General features: G+C 33.1%; 1 protein-coding gene across 1 annotated transcript; it reads left to right on the forward strand.

Annotated features, from left to right (window-relative positions):
• Nucleotides 1-141: 141 nt before the first annotated feature.
• On the forward strand, nucleotides 142-21730 carry LOC134530497 (eukaryotic translation initiation factor 3 subunit J). The gene is given in 9 exon segments (XM_063365361.1): nucleotides 142-218; nucleotides 306-424; nucleotides 506-597; nucleotides 6236-6364; nucleotides 8292-8436; nucleotides 16215-16303; nucleotides 16306-16384; nucleotides 20339-20472; nucleotides 21089-21730. Coding segments are annotated over 8 exon segments (741 nt in total). The 5' UTR covers nucleotides 142-218; nucleotides 306-408; the 3' UTR covers nucleotides 21146-21730.
• Nucleotides 21731-22029: the final 299 nt, after the last annotated feature.

Raw genomic sequence — 22029 nt, forward strand, 5'->3', positions numbered from 1 at the left:
TTAAAAAATTATAATATACTGTATGATATATTTATACATAATTCTTATAACCAAATTAAAAAAAGAACATTTCCTAATGTGTTGTATAAAATCAATACTTTAGTTTTAGAATGTTGGTAATGTAATTGCATGCGCCATAATCCGACAAATCGATTGCAAATGGAGAATAATGAAGTTGTTTCTAGTATCTGTAAAGAAGTTTTTGGTGTTCGAAATAGGTTTCGAATTTGGAAAATCTTGTCATTTAATCTTCTGACGTTTAGTGTTTGATAAGGCCACGTTTTAATTGCGTGTTGTATGTGCAGAATTTACCCGGCGTCGCGCCAAGAATCCACTTCATTTGCGTTGATATCGGGTGCTAAAGTTGGCTACTGGCAAACCAGATTTTGATCTCGTGAACTCTGCAACATGGATGAAGAATGGGGTGAGTTTGAAGAGTTTTTTCTTTTGAATATTGAACATGTGTTGCCTGTTTATAATGTGTCTTATGACCCCACATTTCTAGATAATGAAGATTTCCAGCCGAAGGAGATAAATATTCCAGAAGCTGTTCTTGCCAATAAATGGGAGGGTGAGGATGAAGACGATCAAGTTAAAGTAAGTCTTCACATTAAGCAATTTTCTTCCAAAGCACAATAATCTATATGTGTTAAGTCTTGATTTTACAGTGATAAACTTTGGTATATTTACAATTTTTTTCGGTTGTATTCGTAATTTTATTAAAACTTCAAAACAGCTGTTGCCACGTGACTAACGTAGACCCGCTAAGTTCCTAAATTTTTGGGTCGTAATCGAAATGTTTAACTTATAAGTGTCGTTTTAAATAATTTCTGCCAATTAATGCAAATTCTGTTTCGGTTTAATCCGAATTTGTGTAAAAGCACAAATGTATTGTCTACTGTAATTTGGATTATCTGTAGTCTATTTATTACTTTAATACCTTTGTATTTTCTAGAGCCTTACACTTTCTGATTGATATTTCCTTGTTTTTAACTGGAAATCTTTACCTTTTTTCATCAAGTGGGAGTAGGGAGACATAATGTGTCAGGACTAGTGTGCACCTTTTGATTATGATATATTGGTACCACTAAATACACAAAAACTAGATTATAGTCTAGTGTACGATCCCGAAAAAACATATTTAAAAAAAAAGAAATGCATGAAAAATTATGTGTATTGTTCTCTGCCCAAAATCCCCATGTTCGTGCACTTGTCCCATAAGAATTTAAGGGGTGGCAATGATGTAAACGACACCATCGTTGTGACATCAGTATTGTTATGGAAATTGAAAAGATGCTTATTTTTTTTTAAAATTTGAACATGGATGTGTATGCCGAGATAATCTATTATATGTACGCTACATTGTTGTGGAGAACATTTTTGATACAAGAAATTGTATGTTTAAATTTACAATTTACCTTCAAATAAAATGTATAGTGCTTAAGATGCATTGTACAAGTTCTCTTTTAAAGCACTGGTATATAATTTCAAGATAACACTTTAAATACATTGAGTTCCGCACATGTTCATAAATGAAAATTCAAGGCTACAGTAGGAAGCGTTTAAAATTTGAAGAAAGAAAGAGGATTTTTTTAGTTTTCATCCTGCATAGGTACATAATAAAATAATTTATTTTATAAACTGAAAAAACTCCATAAAATTAGAATCTTGAAATATAATATACTGAAATTTATTCACAGTATAGGCAGGAATAAAAAATCAGACATACTTTTGCATGGCATAACTTTTATTTTTTCTTGGCAAGTCTTTTTAGAATTTTTAGGTTTTTAAACAAATTCAGCAAAAAATGTTAATTTTGGTGATTTCATAACATGTCATAGGTATGTTCTGTAAAATGTTTTTTGGCTGTTCTGTATAAGCAATCAGGCTTTTCTAACAAAAGTAATAGAATAATAGTAATATCAATTTTTGTGTGTTTAGGCTCTAGGATTTGTTCAGAAAATGAATAATTATATCTGTCCCTTAAACAGAATTTGAGCATCACTGCATGTGTAAAAGAACAAACACATATGATCAGAAAATGCAAAATGCTTAATATTAACTTCTGGAAATGTCCTGAAAATAGTGAAAATACATATATACATATCCTATTTTCATAATAACTTTGCTAAGAAATAAACACAGAGAAAATTTATTATGTTCTTCTACATCATGGAATGGCTTCTACCATAGCTCTTTATAAGGTGCATAGACATAGACCTCATATTGACACTTGTGTCTCATGAGTATTGATGCTTGCAATATAGTTGTATTTCCAATTTTCCATGTGTATCAGCTGTTAAATTTACAGGAACGAGACAATTTTGCATTACACAGGGTTCGTACGGTCCTTAGAAGTCCTTAAAAAGTCCTTATTTTTGAATACTGTTTTTAAGGGCCCTTAAAAGTGCTTACTTTTTTACGTTTGTCGTGTTGACTTTAGAAGTTACTTTTTCCTTTGTTACGCATTGGATGTTACGTAATGGTAGTACGACTATGTTTTTATGGTACAAATATTGGGCCGAATAGCTTAGTAAATGTCGTACGATGTACCAGAATACTTTTGTTAGTGCACAAAATATACCGGAATTATCGGTTTACCGGCTTATAGTGCTCATAACTACTGAACAGAGCGCGCTGTAGTAGCTGTGTTAGTGTTTTGGCGCGTAAATACAGAAGTTTCGTTGTTTTGACTTGGTGTGATTGTTTTTTCTTGTGAGAAAGGTTATCTGCTAGTGAATTTATCTTGACCGTGATGCCGGGGAAGTGTGTCTTTAACATACTTTGGCTCGAAAAAGAGCAGTACAAAAAGTGGCTTTCCTGTGACCCAGACAAGCACAAGGCAAGATGCTGATTGTGCTGTAAAGTTTTCGATATAGGGAATATGGGCGAATCGGCTTTGAAAGCACACATGGCAGGTGAGACGCGTGTATTTTTATAGGTTTTTCATGAAAATTTTTTGGTTGTCTTACATTTTTGTATGTCTACATAAGTTAAATTGTTTCATGTATAAATAATTAAAAACGAAAATATGAATTTGTGAATGGTATTGGAAGTTGTTGGATTTGTGTGCGGTGGGATTATTTTCACCCAATGCATAACGAAGTACATTAATAAGGTTAACATTTTATTTGAAAACAATGTAGTTGGTATTGAATGTTTTTTGTTGTATTAATATGTCTGTTATAAATGTAAAATAACTTATGTATTTTCGAAAAAAAATTTTATAAGGGTCGAAGCACTCTTCATTAGTTGAAGAGAAAACCAAGACCGTTGCGATAAAGAGTTTTTCAGTCCCATGAACTTACCTAATCAAACTTCTTCAACCTCAAATGCTGCAGGTGTATGCAAGCCAGCTACAGAAGCAAGTGGTAGTTTGGATTTGTTTACCACTGGGAAAGACGTTCTGGATGCAGAAATTTTGTGGACTTTAAAGTGTATTTGTAATAACTATTCGTACAAGTCTTGTGAGGATTCATCTCAACTTTTTGCTAGAATGTTTCCAGACAGTTTAGTCGCACGACAGTTCTCTTGCGGTGAAAAGAAAGTGGCATATTTGTGTCATTTTGGTTTGGCTCCCCATTTCCAGACACTTTTATTCAAATCTTTTCAGGACACTAGTCACTATGTCTTGCTGTTTGACGAAACACTGAATAAAAGCACCCAGCAAAAACAAATGGACATCCATATTAGATTCTGGCATACTGACAATTCAGTGAGAACACGTTATGTTACTTCAGCTTTCATTGGTCATGCCACAGCTGATGATTTACTGAAGGCGTTTTACAAATGTACAGAGAAGCTTGATTTATCAAAATTGACTCAGGTATCAATGGATGGACCATCAGTTAATTGGAAGTTTTTCAAACTGTTGCAGGAAAAGATGAGAAAAGAGTTTAATTTTGAGTGCATTGATGTTGGTTCTTGTGGGCTTCACAATTTGAATAATTCATTCAAAAAGGGCGAATCTGCAACAGAGTGGGGTATTTCATCTGTTCTGACATCTCTTTACTCTTTGTTCAAAGATGCCCCAGCACGAAGGGATGACTTTGAAAAATTATCCACAACACATAAAATACCAGTCAAATTTTGCAGCTGCCGCTGGTTGGAAAATGTTCCATCAGCTGAACGGGCATTAGAAGTTTGGAATGATGTAACAGAGTATGTGGGAAAAGTTGAAAAAGGTGTACTTTCAAAAGTGACATGCAAGTCCTTCGGTGTTGTCGCTGGAGCAACACAAGATAACCTGATGACTGTGAAGCTCAATTTTTTTCTCTCCGTGGCAAAAGTTCTAAAGCCATTTTTGGAAAAATACCAGAGTGACAAACCATTGTTACCCTTCTTCGCACAGGATGTTCTTCAACTTGTAAAAAAGTGTGTTCAACTGTACAAAGTCTTGAAACCTGCTCATTTTGATCGTATTTCTAGTGTTGAAAAATTGAGCAAGTTTGATTTTTCAAGCAAAAGTTTCCATGCTTCAGCAAGTGATGTTAGTGTAGGGTTTGTTGGAGATAAACTTCTGAAAGAGAAACTCTTTAAACAACAGGTAACTGAAAAGCAAGTAGTGGTTCTAAAGTATGAGTGCCAAAAGTTTGTTTTGACTATGTTGGAGAGTTTGATGGCTAAGTGTCCTGTAAATTATTCACTTGTGAGGAATGCAGCCTGTATTGATCCATCGCAAATGGCAAGAGATTCTGCTAGCTGTAGTCGTAAAATGAAGTGTGTTCTTACATATTTTGTACAAAAGAAAGCGATTGCAGCAGAGGATTGTGATGATATTTTAATACAGTTCAATGACTTCCTAGAGAATGTTGTTGGACCATCATCATCAGAGTTCCTGAACTATGATAGGAATGAAGGTCTTGACAGCTTCCTTAGTGGCTATTTTTTAAGAACAGCATATGGAAAGGTATGGAATGTCATTAAAATGTTGCTAATTCTCTCACGTGGACAAGCATCAGTGGAAAGAGGTTTTTCCTTCAACAAAGCCTTAGAAGTTGAAAATCTGAAGGAATCGTCTTATGTAGCCCGCCGCACTGTACATGACTACATCACTTACTGTGGTACCATACATGACATACCTATTACCAAAGAATTGAGGGCGTCTGCATCATCTGCCCGAATGAAATATATGCAGCATTTGGAGGAGGAACGTGCCAAGAAAATTGCTGCCAGTGCACAGGAGAAGAGAAAGGAAATGTTTGATGAAATTGAAGTTTTGAAAAAGAGGAGGGTTCTTTTGGAGAAGGAAATTGACACATCTGAAACATCAGTTAATAATCTTTCACAAAAAGCAGAAACTTCCAGAAATATTGAACTGTTTATCAAGTGCAATGCTGTTAGGAAAGAAATCTCTGTAAAGAAGCAGGAGCTGAGTGATCTCAAAACTAAAATTAGTGACTTGCAAAATCTGACTAAATAGACCTGGTTTCAAACTAATTTCATATAAAGTACTTGACTATTGATTCACACTAGTGCCGTCTTATCATGGAGCTACGAACACTTTGGTGAAAACTGTTAAATGTGTAAATGTTGTATTATAATTTTTTTACTATCAAGTCGATCAACATATAAGAAAGTTTGTGTTCGCAAAGTATTTTTAAATTGCTAAGTTCAAGGCGTTTGTTTAGGCCTATTTTAAACTGCATGACTATGTATAATTAGTACTTACACCACTTGATTTCTTTGTTATATTAATACATTTTTTGCCAACGTGCAGAATATTCTTGTTTTAAAACTTGTAGATCAATGCTAAAAGGTCCTTAAAAAAACTATAATCAAGTCCTTAGAAGTCCTTAAAAGTCCTTATTTTTTAATGACCTAAGAGAGTACGAACCATGTTACAAGTTCTGTATTCTACTCATCCCTATTGTAAGTTAAGAAGAAATATTTTCTTCTTTAATTTGTTGTATTTTTGTATAACATGACTTTTCCAATGTCATTGTGCAGACTTACACTTATACACACATACACCTTATGGATTCTAAACGAATGCTGGAAAAATGTTTTAACTTTAGGTAATTTATCCAACCAAACAATTCTTATGAAAGGTATTTCTTTATGTATATTCAATACATTTTCTCCAGAATGACCTGCTTGAAAATCAGATCAGGAATCATTTAAAATCTTGTAGTAGTAATCAAGTTTATCTGGAATCTGCCTGTTAGCTATTAAAATATTTGAGTGAAAAATATCAGTTAATGTTGCAGTGGGTTTGTTAAATGTTGTGTTCCAGGATAATTGGGAAGATGAAGAGGAGGAGGAGGAAGAGGAGAAGAAAGACGTAGAGAAGCAGGAGGCTCAGCAAACACAGCCATCAAAGAAGGGCAAGAAAGCATTATTGGAGAAGATTGAAGAAAAAGAAGTAAGGTTCCCCCTCCCCCAATCCCTCAAGAATGTTGAAATTTTTGTGATTGAGAAAATTTTTGATGGCCTGTTTTGCCAATTTATATTGGTGCCAGACAAAATTACTTTTCTTAGTGGAAAAAAAAATAAACTGTGAAATTTTTCCGAAACAAGAGATAGACTGCATTTTAGTTTGGCATTCTATGGTTCTGCATATTCCGTAATCCGGCACGGATCAAACTTGTGTTCAAATGTTTGGTTGGCCGAAAATATATTTAATTACTTAAAACAGATATATATATATATATATATATATATATATATATAGACAGATATATATATATATATATAGACAGATATATATATATATATAGACAGATAGATATATATACATATATATATATATAGACACATATATATATATAGACATATATATATATATAGACAGATATATACATACAGATATATAGATATATAGAAAGATAGAGATATATATAGAGAGATAGAGAAAAAAGCAATATGGTGGTAAAACTCTTAAACTTTGAATTGGCATTTCTTTTTCTTTCTAGTATTGAAGGTAGTTTTTCCATTTGTTTTGATCTGCATTCCAATATTTTATATGTTCATAATACTTTGTTTTCCTTTAAATTGTACTTGTTTATTCTCCATCAGTATTAATAGTAATACAGTCAAACCTCTATCGTTTTTCAGGGGACCAACAAAAAAATTCAGTAAATGTGGATTTCACTCTAAGAATTTTTTAAAAATATTTCAACCTCAAAATTAGTGTCAGAAATATATCAGTTACTTGTAATTAAAGTTAATCAGTTGAAAAATAAATAAAAATGGAAGTATTTTACTTAATTCTATTTACACTTGCAAAAAAAAACATACGCACAATAAATCTACATGGAAATTAGTCTTTTTCAATATCCTGAAGTCTGAAATATGTTTACTCATGTCATCAAATGTAGAGCTGTACTGAAGAAGCAGATTTTGCCAATATTTAGTTGAATCGGCATTTCTGCCGACTTCCGATACGCTTGTTAATTTTCGGCCGATATTACTGAAAAACGAGAGAGACTGCCATAACCTGAAAATCCACGATTGCCGTTTTCACTTTTCGTAGTAGTACTGCATTCTTTCAGATCGCATTATTTCTTCGCAACATGTGCCAAATGTACATATAAAAATTTAACATCCTTTTTTTCAATAATGTTCTTTAATTTTAATATGTCATAAATAAATACATTACCGTCACGGTAAATATACATCTCGGTTGTTACGGTAACTGTAGTGCAAATGTGGTAGCTATCATGCTTCTGTAGTAATTATGGTATTGACAAAGAATCTTTAGTTCTTTTTATGGTAATTTCTTAGGATAACAATTGGGTTTGTACTGTAGTTATGGTACATCATCCATATTTCTTCGTAAGTTGTTGTTCATTTGTCTTTTCTTCATATTTACGTGCTCCATTACTTGGCTGCAGATTTAAGGTGATTTTTACTACTGTATACTATCGTTACTGTTTTTATGACGGTTTCTATCTAAGAAATGGTTATTTCTGCAAAATATTTATGGTTAAACGATCATCTATTATAATTTATAGTGACGGGACCACATATGTTGTACGATCAATGCGGACAAAACGATAATTCGAACATCGGTACAAGAGGACTTTTTTAACCTTAGTTGTATGGCAATTTTGCCGGGACCGTAGAAAGTATAGAGGTTTGACTGTACTGCATTATGTCCATATACCCTGCATTTTTTTTTCTTTATTAATTGCAAATTATTTGTAGTATGTATGTGTATGTATAATGAAATAAATGATTAACTGCTTATTAGTTATAAAAAAAATGTAAGAGTACGGAGCTGAGCTACAAATATTTTAATTTTCAAATATATGGGCCGTGTGTTTGATCGAAATGTCTGTTGACTTCAGCTGCGTAAGCGGGAGGAGGCGCAGAAGAAGCAAGCTGTGATGGAGACTCAGAAAGAGCTGACGCCCGAGGAAATCGCTGCTGAGAAACTGCGTCAGCAGAAACTTCAAGAAGAGTCTGACCTTCTGATAGCAAAGGAAACTTTCGGTATTTTAATTTATATGTATTTAATTTTAGGTGGTTGATAGGTGATCACTAGGGACCCCAGAAAACATTAAATAAAATGAACCAAAAGCATTAAAATAAGGCAAAAAAGGTGAAATAAGACAGTGCTGAAGCATAAATGTTTTGCATAAAAATCATTGTAAATAATTTGTTTCTTCTGAAATTCGGTACCAAAAGTTCATTTTTGCATTTTATTTCCTTAAGATTTTATTTTTTTGTTCACTATGAACTGAAACTTAAGAATTTTGGTGATTCTGAAGAAAAAGCCTTTTTCCCAGAAAAAGATTAAAAAATTCTAAAAGGGAAAGGGCGTTACTTCCTGGTGATTTTCTTATCCTTCTTCAATCATCATTCCAGGGGATTGCTTTGATACATAAAGTAGTTACTATTTTAAGTGTTATTCCTAGGTAAATTTTAAATTGATATTTATCAAAGATTTTACAATTTTAATTTAGCTAACCAAACCTAATCACCTGTTAAAATTTTAAATTCTCTAAATTTTTTATATAATGTTTGAAAAACATGTCAGGAAATTTAATTACAGTACAACCCTGTTATAACATTCTCCAAGGGACCAACATAAAAAGATGTTATAAGCAGGAAAATGTTATAAGCAGGAAATCATCTTCACTTTGTAAAAATTACGCGTGGATTGATTAAATTAAAAATAATAGGTAAAACAACACAAAATACAGGAGTAATACACTAAGTACAGAAATAGAGTGGAAAATTGGTTAATTTTATTTATAGATAATACCTAATAATATGCTAAAGAAAAAAAAATATTTTGTACGATACAGTTCAGAGTCGAAACAGAAATATTCAACTCTTTTGCAATCACAACACGCGTTTAGTTGGGGTTCCTGTCCACTTGGTTAATAAACTGAATTTTTTCAGCTACAGAATATATTTTCGCTTATATTTATCGGCCATCATAGCCGTACAAAAACCTGAATAAAATTTCAATACGGCATATTTTAATTAAATACGGCCGTGACTACAATAAGTAAAAAAAATAAATAAATACGGTAAAGGTTAACCACAAACAAAAGCCGTGAATATATCCATAGAACAGTTAACCATCTGAAGGTGTTAAACCTTTGAAACAAAAACCAGCACCATAGACTACAGTAGCACTGTTTCCGACCATGTATCAGTGCACAAAATGCGCATCATAAGTATAAAGGAACAAGTCATAGGCTAAGTGCGAACAGGACGCCATATTGATAGTCGATCCGGTGCAAGTGTTGGAGTGTGTGTGTACCACGTCTATGGTGAACTACTCAAATGTAAACATCTGATGTTTGTATATGCGTGCTGTATTTTATAGCTATGGTTTCGCTCTAAATTATGACTTTGAAGGAAGGGATACTGCAAATTGTGGCAGTTATCAAAGCAAATTTGAACGTTAAAGGCGGGAATGTAGAAATTTTAATATTGTTACAGGCAGGAAATTAAAGCATTGTGATAAATGGAGAAATGACGGGACCATGAAATTATGGTGTTATAGGCGGGAAAATGTTAAAAACGGGAATGTTATAACCGGGTTGTACTGTAGTATGTACCGTGTTTTATTGCATAATGGTCGCACGCACGTATTCGTCGCAACCATATTTTAGGCTGTCAAAATTGGGATAAAAAAACTCGCATAAACGTCGCAGGATGGTTTTGGCCCCGCTAGTAGATCCCGAGCGCTTTGTGTAGGTATCTTTTCCGTATAAAACGATGTATTTTAAAGTAGAAATCTAATATTTATTCGGTCATTACCACTTAATAAATTAACGGAAAAATACGAAGTTGTTTGACATGTAAATTTTCTTATAAAGACGTTTTTAAACGTTATTTCCTTTATCTGATTGTCTGCGTCGCCGCAGTGTAGGTATAATCTAAAATTTAATTTCGGTCATTACCACTTATTTATTTAATTAACGGAAATACAAAGTTGTCTGACGTGTAAATTTTCTTTTAAAGACTTTTTAAACTATATCCTTTATCTGATTGACTGCATTACCGCGGCGTACCACTTATAATAATGTAGCCAGCTCATCATTTATGTTTGGTTATGTTGCTTCCCGTATAGAGTGCCCGCATGTAGTCGAATATTGATATTTCGCCGATTGGATGCAACGCGCGCTCTCTGTCAGGTGCCGAGTTAACTACATTTGATACCCCGCATTCTTTCGTGGCAAGTGTGTACTACGACACGTTAGTTCACGTCAGATTCAAGTGGCTTGCGTTCGCGTTAGAGTTTTGGTTTTTCTATTTAAAGTTGAAGAAAGGTTTTTGTTTAAGGAATTATTAATATAGATTGTTTGGCGTGCTATTGTATACTCCACCTTTTTTTAAATAAACGTACTTTCCATGAACGGGTTTGGTATTTATGAATAACTTTACCTAAAAAAAAAAAAATCTGCATATGGTCTCACCCCTACTTTTCAAACTTTATTTTAGAATAAAATGTGTGACGATTATACAAGAAAACATGGTAACTGTTTTGTTTTCATTCAACAAATTTACAAATTAAACAGACATGGTAGGTACTAAATAAAGTAGTACACCAACTCCCATCAATTGGCAAAACCTACATTATGTGTACATTTCTTAATATTGTGTTAAACCCATTAACTGCCGACCATGACGGAATTGTGTTTACTTCTACCATGCGTCAAGTTTGCGATGATCGTGCATGACTGCATTTGTCAACTCACATAAGCAAAGATCAATCTATTCTACATTGCTATGCGGTGTGGCAATAGCTGATGTTTCAAGTTTATTAATTTTTCAATTTCCGCGAGCAGTTTACGCGTGTTATATTATTTTTTTATGTATTTTACTAATTGAGGGTTTCAAAAGTTGGCAAGTCTGCACCTGTCATTGATTTGTTTGCAAACAAATTTTGCTCACTAGAAAAGAAAAGAAAATGCTCTCACTTGATGAGGGCATTGCCGTCTCACTCGCCAGTTGGCATTTGATTCGCGCAAAAAACATGGGTGGTTTCACGAACAATCCGTTGTCGTGTTAGTAAAGTATAGTTTTGTTTTCGCTCATTTAAATCATTTCTGCCTTTACCTTGATCAAGATAATCCCATTGAATTGTGGTAACTTTTTAGAACTATTTTATTATCTATTCACGTAAGGTGTATTACATTAATTCATGTACAAAACCTAATCAATTATTTTTAATTGCGGGTACTAGTAAAGTATGGCTCTTTCAAAACCACATCAGAAGAATTTTGGTGACAGTAATGTTTAAGGTTAATGGCATTAATTAAATACATCTGAAGGCCTAATGTGTTCTCAATTTTTGAAAATCAGTCAACGTTATATCACTGGCTTAAGAACCCACTTAAAAACAAAGCAATGCTTAGAAATAGGTCAGTTACATCCATTTATAAATACAGATTTCAAAGCATCCTCACTGGCTTAAGAACCCACTTAAAAACAAAGTGATGCTTATAAATAGGTCAGTTACATCCATTTATAAATACAGATATCAAAGCATCCTCGTTAAAAAATGAAGATATTGAAGAAGAAATACCCAAAAAGAAAAGTAAAACTATCAGACGGATATTTGATAAAAGAATATTCGATGTGGCTTCTTACTACAATATTAAAACAAACACAATTTTTCATACAAATGTTTTCTGAACAAAACATTACCGCAAACCGTTATTTTCAAAGCCTTGTTTTCGCCAAACGATAACTAAGCACAGTGTGTCTCACAACATTTAAAGTAATTTGCCCGCGAAGTAAATCAAATCGGAGGCTTCCAACGATAAAGTTAAAATCACGTCTAGCGAAAGAGGAATTAATTTCTTACATATGTAAGGTTTAATTCAATACAATAAAAGAATAACTAAGCCTATTTGTATTTGTATTTGTAAACATTAAGTGTCGCTCACCCGTCATGACGAATAAAACAAGTGTGAAATGGACGGCGTATGCATTTTACGCCTTTAAATGTAATAAAATGCACGCACTTTTGTATGTTGTAAGTGAATCCAATTATATGTACAAATATGGCGTTTATAAATTATTGATTTTTATAAAGAGAAAATTGTGTCTTCTTGGTTAGAACTTTTGCAATTTTTTTTTTTTAATGATGTTACATCACATAATACTTGTGTTGCCTTCTTTAAGCAACAACTAAATCTGATTTTTTTTTTTGTTAAATGTATATTTCTGTATTCACTTAAATATAGGACCAGAAAACAATGACGTTAAAAATTTTTTGCTACCTTAAAATATTTAAAACTACTCTTTATGTATATACCATAAGTTGGCTAACATTTATAAAAATAATTATTTGCATTAAATGTTATGATATAATTTCATCATATGAGAATAATTGTCATTAATTGTTTTTAATTGTATGAAGATTTACATACCAGCATTCTGTATATTTTTATGACATGTGCAGTGAGATTGAAAAGTTAAATAATAGAAATAGTATTTGAACATAAAGACATTCTGCTTGTTGCGGAGGAGATCAGTCACCTAATAGGCTTGGAAGTGTAAAGACAGCTGTGGATTTTTTGTTGTCTTCCCGAAGTTCAAATACCGTAATTGAATTAATTGACACTAATAATTTTTTTTCATGTGACTGGTTTCAAATACGTCTTAATATAAGTTATACTTATAAATAGTTGTTTGAAGAAAAGAGAATGAAAAAAGAATTCATAATTTTTGTAATTTATTTTAATTTTTTTATTTGAATCTTTTAGTTTCTAGGTAAAATTGGAATCTAGTATTCAAATTTCACTCTAAGCATCAAATTCTACCTGAGTTATGAAACAATATTAGATCTGTTATTTTTCTGTAAAAGTAATACGTCAAAGTCGGGTAGAACCCAATTTTAACAACAACAACTCTAAATTATGTTTTCGACTCGCCAGACCTTACTAGTTGCAAGAATTCAGAAATTTGTTAGTCCATGAAATTTTTATGTAATTTTGTTCTCTTTTAATGTTAAAATATTCAAGTTAACCAACATTAAAATATTTGTTAAAATGCTACTTTCGTTATTCATTTAATTTAATGGAATTTAGTAACTGGTAAAAATAACGACACAATGTTTGTGACTGCAGAAGTTACACTTATTATTTTGGCAACCAAATCTTAGTACACTTAAAAAATACAGCAGTATGAATCAGTCCACCAAGAAATATATTCAGGCAATAGTTTGTAGGGTTACGAAAAAAAAAATACTTAAATTTGTTTTCAGCCTAATTTTTTCATATAAAATTTAAAACAAAGTTTTTAATTTTTGATGAGTCTAGAGAAATCGTTTTAAAAATAGAATTCTGAAGAAGGGGCCTATTAAACGTTAACACAAATAAATTATGGATAGTAAAAGTGAGCTCAGGAACAGTATAATTATTGTACGGTTATAAAATTAGTTCTTAAAATAAAGACTCTCTTAAACAATGAACGTTATTGAGTTAAAATAAGATAGGATGGCTGGTCGCTACAGCAGTATCGAATATAATTTCGAAACACAACTCATAAACTTTGTACGTGTTTTTGGCATTGTTTTCTTGATAATCCAATACACGATTAAACTCTATTCGACAATCCGTTTGAAGGGTACAAAACTATGTCGCTAAGATTTTTTCTTTCTCATTTTCCATTGGCCTACAACACAAACTCTAGATGATTTACTTACAAATAACAAATGGTTGAAGTAATATCTTGTAACGTGTAATGAAACCATTGAACTATCAAGTATATATTATAAATTTGCATGATTATAAAGCTCTGCAGTAAATAGTAAAATTTACATATACAAAAAAAACATATTAAATATTTTGATTTCAAACTTTTGTCAAAAGATAGACCCGTAAGTCTGCTAAGTATGTATTTATTAGGACCAATTTTTAAACTAAAATAATACTACTTAACTGTGAATCGCACATAACGAAAACTTAAAAAAATGTTTCATTGTGAATTTATTGGCTAACTTTCTGTGTTGCATGGGATGATTATACATTTTCTATAAGACGTCGACTAGCCGTAGTCATTAATGAATTTTATTACAAGTAATACTTCAGCGAACATACATTATTATTGAACATTGGACTGTGAATGAATTTTTCCGTTTCACAAATGACCAACAAAGCGGAGTTTTAACAATTAAAAGAAATAACATATAAATTCAAAATACTTGTTTTAATTACGCAGTTTCAAAACACGAAGAATCGTATTGTTCCCAGTTTTAAAACCATGCAATCAAAACTACCCATCAAGTTTTAGGCATTACTAGCTCATTTAAATGGCCGTTATTTCCATCATATTGGTAATTGGATGTTAACTTTATTTTTTAATTCAGTTGAAGTAATTTTTTGTTAGATTGCGCTTCAAATAATTTAGGATATTTTTTTATATCATAGTTCAACTTTGTGTTTCAATTGGAGATAAGCTCATTTTTTGACTATTCTACAATTAATAATATATAATATTTATTTCTCACAAATGTTCTTTGTTTAATGTACGTACTGTGTGGAAATGCCATAGTTAATAAAAAAAAGTTTATAAAAATGTAGTATTTAAAGTAACCAATAGAAAGCACTCGTGGTAAAGATGGTTAGGTATTCATCTCCATCTAGCGGGCAGAGTGAGAACTATGTAGGGACTGCATGAAAGACCGTATGAAAACCTTCGCCACAAACACACAACCGAATGTTAACAATTCAAGATCCACACAACTTAGAAACGTCATAACGTAGAAAGTCACAACTTAGAACTATCACAACTTAGAACTGTCATAACTTAGAAACACACAACGCAGAACCGCACAACTTAGAAACGTCGTAACGTAGAAAGTCACAACTTAGAACTATCACAATTTAGAAACACACAACTTAGAACGGTCATAACTTAGAATCACGTAACTTAGAAACACGCAACGCAGAACCACGCAACTTAGAAACTTCATAACGTAGAAAGTCACAACTTAGAACTATCACAAGTTAGAAACACACAACTTAGAACTGTCATAACTTAGAAACACGTAACTTAGAAACACGCAACGCAGAACCACACAACTTAGAAACTTCATAACGTAGAAAGTCATAACTTAGAACTGTCATAACTTAGAAAATTCTAAGTTATGTGTTTCTAAGTTGCGTGATTCTAAGTTATGTGTTTCTAAGTTGCGTGTTTCTAAGTTATGACAGCACCCTACAAATGCTAATACATAAATTTCTTACTGTGTTTGCAAACATAAAGGAGTTTTTAACCATGTTAGCTTAAAGTTCGAGCCAACAACTTTTTGGTTTGGTTCTTTTTTTTTTTTTTTTTTGGGGGGGGGGGGGGGGGGGGGGGGACCTCAGGTTCTGTTCAGTTTGAAGGGAAAAAATGAAGATTTGCCCAGCTCTAACGAAAAGAAGTGTGAAAATGACAGTGATGGAAATTCATTGTTTAGTGATGTTAATGTTTTATCATCAATAAACATGTTTGTCACATTTATTTGTGACTATATCATGTAATGAATTTTACATCGCGTCTATCACTTAAAATCTTTCAGCCCATGCTTCGATAATATGTTTGGGGTTATACACTTGGGGTGATGATGCTGTTTTGCTTCTTTTTTTCACCATGGAAGAAAGCATTTTTTAAACCTTCTTTGGGTCTAGCAATATTGTAGAACATCATGTTACTAATACTGCAAATATTTTTATTTGAACTGTATTGATACATTTTATGAACACTTTTTATCATGTTTTTATTACATTGTAATAAAGTATTAATTTTGTTTGCAGGTGTCACAATTGACCCCAATGCAACTGGCATTGATGCAATGAACCCCATCACCAAGGAGGAGTTTGATGAATTCCAGGATGCATTGTCGAAAAAAAATTTTGGTTGTACACAAAATCCCCACATTTCCCTGGTTTTGCAGAAGAATTTATTAGAAATATATGTGTAAATTGTAAGTACCTAAAACTAGAGCTGTTCTGATACCTCCTTTAAAGATGCTAATTTCCGATGCCACCAACAATATCATTACCGCCTGCACTTTATAAATAAATAATAGTTATTTTTTTAATATAAATTTGTTGGTGAGTGTCATAATTTAAATACTGCAGTGGGAATTATTTAATAATTTTTCAGTTCGGTGCCAATTGATTCACTCCGGTTCAGATTTTTTCAGGGGAATTTGGGCATTTGAAATCACATAAAAAGTAAACAAAATTCAGTAAAACCTCGGTATAACAAACTTGAAGGGCCTGATATTATGTGTGTTTGTTATAGCGAGGTTTCTTTATAAGGAGGTGAATTCAAAACCAATGAACAAATGATTTGTGATACAAAGGGTTTTTTCTGTAGCCATCATTATTTCAAAAAACACAGAAGTAATAGTAGGTACTCGTATATAGATACAGTATACACAAAGTACTTACCTACTTTCTAATACATGCTACAGAGTCCTTGAGCAGAGCAAATGAAGATTAAGCAAACCAGTTCAAATTGATTACAGTACATAAGTATATTGTATATTACGTAATAATGGAAAAGAATAGACGCTGTACACTAAAGATCACAATAAATTAAAATTTAAGAAATCTTTACTTCAGTAATACCTATTACTGTCTCACTGTAAAAAAGTCAGTAATGGATGACTGCTTTGAATGGTTATTAAGTTTCTTGGTAACCACACTTTCAAGAGCTCGCAACTAGTTTCAGTACTACTTGTCTCTGATGTCAAAAAAAAATCGTTCAAGAACGTCCAATGCACCATTTATCTCTTTTCTAGATGGACGTGTCATTTCACCTTCATTAGGTTTTTCAGCCATCTCTTCGACTGAATCTACCTGAGATGGTACTTCAGTGGTTTGTTCTGCCACTTGATTGCACGTTTGTAGAGCACTGTCTACATCTACAAAGTCTTGGAACGTGGCCTCACATTGAAGATTGTGTGGGAGTTCATTCCACTAAACCTCACCACTGTCTTTTGGATTTGGGCAGCTGGTGTTCCTCTGTAGTGTGAAACCCTGCCTTACGAAAATAGTTGGCAATGGGTGTGTAGCATCAATGTTGTGCCACGCATAGCACAGGCGCTGCATAGCCTGAAGTATATTCCACTTCATGTTTGACGTTATGTCGTTTTCCATGTTCCGTAGCAAATATTGCACAAGCTGACGTCTGTACATTCGTTTCAGCTGAGAGATGACTCCTTGATCCAATGGTTGGAGTTTGCTTGTACAATTTGGTGGGAAAAATACAACTTTGATATTTCTCATTTGTACGTCATTCATCTTGTGAGCTGTACAACAATCAAGAAACAGCAGAATTTTTCTGTTTTTTGCTCCCATACGAGCATCCAAAGAAAATAACCACTTCCTAAACAAGATGCCATCCATGCTTTTGAGTTGTGTTTGTAGTTGCAGGGTAGGTGCTTAATGTTTTTGAAGCAACGAAGTTTGCAAAATTTTCCAATCACAAGTGGTGTCAATTTCTCTGTACCATCTGAATTGGCACAAAGCAATACCGTAAACCTCTCTTTACTAGAAGTTCCTCCATGGCAAGTTTCTCCTTTGAGGGCAAGTGTTTTGTCAGGAAGGAGGTTGAAGAAAATGCCTGCTTCATCAGCATTGAAAACATCACAAGGAGAATATCCTGCTGTTAGTGTTTGTAGTCTAGGCTGCCATGACTCTAACACAGATGGATCAACTGACCCCTCCTCACCTGCTGTCTTCAGAGTACTTAAATTCCACCTACTTTTAAATCTCTGCAGCCAGCCATTTGAAGTTTGAAAATTGTCAATCCCCATTCTTTGGGCCTCGTATTTGGCTTTTTTCTTGAATGATAGACCCAGATATTGGTATGGTTTGTTGACCTACATTCCATTATAAAATCAAACCTTTTCTTTCCAAATTTTCATTTTTACAAGTAGTTTTGCCATTTTCTGTCTGCACCATGAACGGCATTTCTTTCCAAATCTTGCCGTTGGGAAAGAATTGTTGACAGTGTTGAATTTGGAATGCCAAATCTTTTAGCTATTTCTGCTTTTTTATCTCCCTGATTTACTGTGTGTAGAATTTCCAGTTTCGTTCCAAGAGAAATTGCCCCCCCCCCCCCCCACCCCCCCCCCCCCCCCCCCCCCCCCCCCCCCCCCCCCCCCCCCCCTTTTTTTTTTTTTTTACGAACACTAACAATAAATTACTGAAAGTTAAGTTTCATTTATTACCACATGAGATTTGTCCAACCATAACCTATTTACAGGTGAACAAATTTAACCCAGAAAATCTTAACCTCTAAACAAGATACATAACTGGTTAAATAATTTATTTCCCCCTACAACATAAAACAAAAACAACTTTTCTACAGAACACCTACAGATTTTAATTAAGAAACATTTCCACAGAATCTGTATCGGTTATCGGCATTCATTACAACACAGATAAATGATCACACATTTTCACAGAACAATGATTTAAATTTTTCACGTGATGAAATTTTCTAGGCTTTTTCGGAAGATGAATTAATCGAAGTACGATAGCTTATGTTGGTAGTCAAAGTGCGTTTCAGTACGTCCGTGACTCTTACTTCTATGGCCAAACAGTTGTAAGATCCTACAAAAATATTTTGAAGATTTTTCCGTTTTACCTTTGCTGTAGCAGGTGTTTTTGGCGTTGCATCCAAAAAATGCTTAGTTATTTAGAGGTATAAATACATAGGATTACATAGCGATTTGGCGAGGCTTAACAGTTGCTTCGTTATACAGACGATTTCGTTATAAAGGAGTTCGTTGTGCGATGTTTTACTGTAGCACAAAAATTTATTGAAATATTTTTGGCAGCTAACAATGATTAATTGCTTCCCCACATTAGAGATGACTTGCCGGTCAGTGGTCCGCTGACTTCTTACTCATCTCTCCATTTCCACACTTAGGCCACTCGAGTTGTGACAACTATGCCAGGCACACCTGATGTCTTGCTCTTCTATAATGTTTTTGTATTTCTGATGTCTATCTACCCAAACAAATTTTTATATTTATAAAATATTCTTCCACTTAATTGTCAGAAGCCAGGAGAAATATAGATTGCGTATTGCTAAAACTTAACGATATACTCAGTGATGAAACTAAAAAGGTTTTTTGGAGTGAGGCAAAATAAATTATAACAATTTTATGTTACTTTATTTTCTTGGATCCAGGCTAATAAAAATTGACATCGCACTAGCCACTCGCTAATGGTTTGGCACAACTTAACACTGCCCATTAACTCTACTGATTATTATTTTTCTTTGTATCATTGTTAAAACTATATTTTTGTGTGGTAATCAGTTATCACATCTGGCACAGCTGTGGTCCCGAACACACGGGATTTAATAGCTTTTAATGTACATCTGAATTCAGAGTAACCTTATTGAAAAACTTTACTTCACTTATTGAGTAAACATCTTCATTTATCATCCTGGGTTATGCCAATTATTCTTTTAGAACAGTGAATGGGCTAAAGTAATTTTATTTACCCTGACAAATAGAAGTTGATTTTTTCCTCACCATATCATTTGTTACTAAAAACAGACACAGTCCCTTCATCATACTTCTGATGGTAAACAAAACAGTATTGCACTTGCAGTGCTGGTGATTTCTGCACAAATGATAAACTGTTGCTGGAAATAAAGAAATTATTGTATATTTCATTAATTTCTTATGTACTTTGCATAAGATAATCACTATCCTCAATGTATTTACTCTGAGTTAGAGGATTTTCTTTACCATGTTTTGTGTTTTCAGCAAGTAGTTTTAGAAAGAAAATGTTTGAATTCATATATTTTTATTGCACTTGTAGCTTTGCCTTTATGCACCAATTACTAATAGTACTTCAGCTCCTAGAATTCAGATGGTAGTGAGTCATGATTGTGTTGTTTGTTTCAGTATCTTCCTATGACCTTAAGAAATTAAAAATGACAATAGAAAATATGTTTTTGGAGAAAACAAAAGTAGAGAAAGGAGATAAAGCAAAGAAGAAAGGCAAAACAAAAGCAAAGCTCAAAGTAGAAGGAGAAAATGTAAGTATATGTTCCTAGAAGTTTTCTTGTTAAAAATGTTTACTGTTGTAAACTTTCATGCAATCTTTCAATGCACATGATTTCACCCTTATCATAAATTATACAGTAAATCCCTGATCAGAAGTTTTTCTAGTTATTTAAAATTTAGAAAGCAAAGAATGTGTTGATGTACAGTGGTCCATGGTCATCTGTAAGTGTGAGTGAGTTGGAGAGGGTGTCTTCCCCAGCAGCCACATGGAAGAGAAGCAGAAAGAACGCAGTGACAACTCCATTTGCACCCTCTCCATTCTACATCTCATGTCATGCCTGTGCACAGTTTCAGGAAGCCCCGGACTAAAGTGGCATGTTTGTAAATAAATTGTTTCACTTAGAAGTCATATGTTTTAAGAATCCGAAAAACTACCATAAAGTTGGGCCTGTGTACTCTTAACTGTCACAAACATCAGCATACCATTCCCCTCCATTAGTGCAAATATTATTTTGGGATCTACTGTATTGCAGTTTGTGCATGACAATATCATTTACTGATGTTGTAGTAATAATTATAAATGTTATGTAAGAATTCATTTGAAAGCAGTTTAACAATGTTTTTTATTTCCATTGAATATGTTTGCAGGCCCTAGTGAACGAGTACTCGGCATACGACATGGATGACTATGACGACTTCATGTAGTTACTGCGCACTAGCAAGCATTACAGTGCCATCTCTTGACTGTCTTCACTCTCGGCTGCACTGGGTGTCGGTCGGCTATCTTAACTGTGTTATTGCTGGTTTTATTTGTTACAACTATGTATGATACACGGGCTTTTAAAAAAAATCTTCCATGCCTAACATGTACATTGTTTTGTCCTTGGATGTCCCGAGGATTGAAATTGTATAGTAAATATTTATGAATGATTGGGTGTCAGTGTATAACTGTGTTCTGATTTATGAATGTAACTTTCTAATCTTAACATTTACATTCTCCCTCCACCTCAACTCTGTGTACTGTATTTATTCAATCATTGTATGTCCAGGGCTTCCCGAATTTGTTTGTAATCATGTACATAAAAATATATTAACCTTTTTTATAGTTGAATTTTGATCATTTTCAGTTACATGCCTGTTAGAAGTTAAATCACGTTATATTTATTATTGTTAAATTAAAGAACTGTTCTGTTCAACAACCACAAATTAAAGTTGAATTAAAACTATGTAATGCTGTTACATTTCTGTTTTAAAAAAATGGTTCTCGAAATACAAAATATACACATTTTATTTATGATTATTGTAAATGTTGAAGTCCTATTATTTATTTTTAGATATTTACTTGAGGAAACATCTCTTCGACCATTAGTAACAATTGTACACATTGCTGTTTTATTAGAGATGTGCAAATTAAGTATACCTTCTGTAGATTCCATTGTTGTTTTTTTTAAGGCTTGAAAATGTAAGTTAAGCACAAGTAGTTGCAGACTTTCTTTTCTGAGGAGTAATAAACTAATCAAAATAAATAATGAATGCAGGTACTACTGGTACAATTTATATTTTTAAATCATTATGCAAAATTATTCAGG

This window comes from Bacillus rossius, chromosome 3 (assembly GCF_032445375.1).
Source record: "Bacillus rossius redtenbacheri isolate Brsri chromosome 3, Brsri_v3, whole genome shotgun sequence".
Classification (NCBI taxonomy): Eukaryota; Metazoa; Arthropoda; class Insecta; order Phasmatodea; family Bacillidae; genus Bacillus; species Bacillus rossius.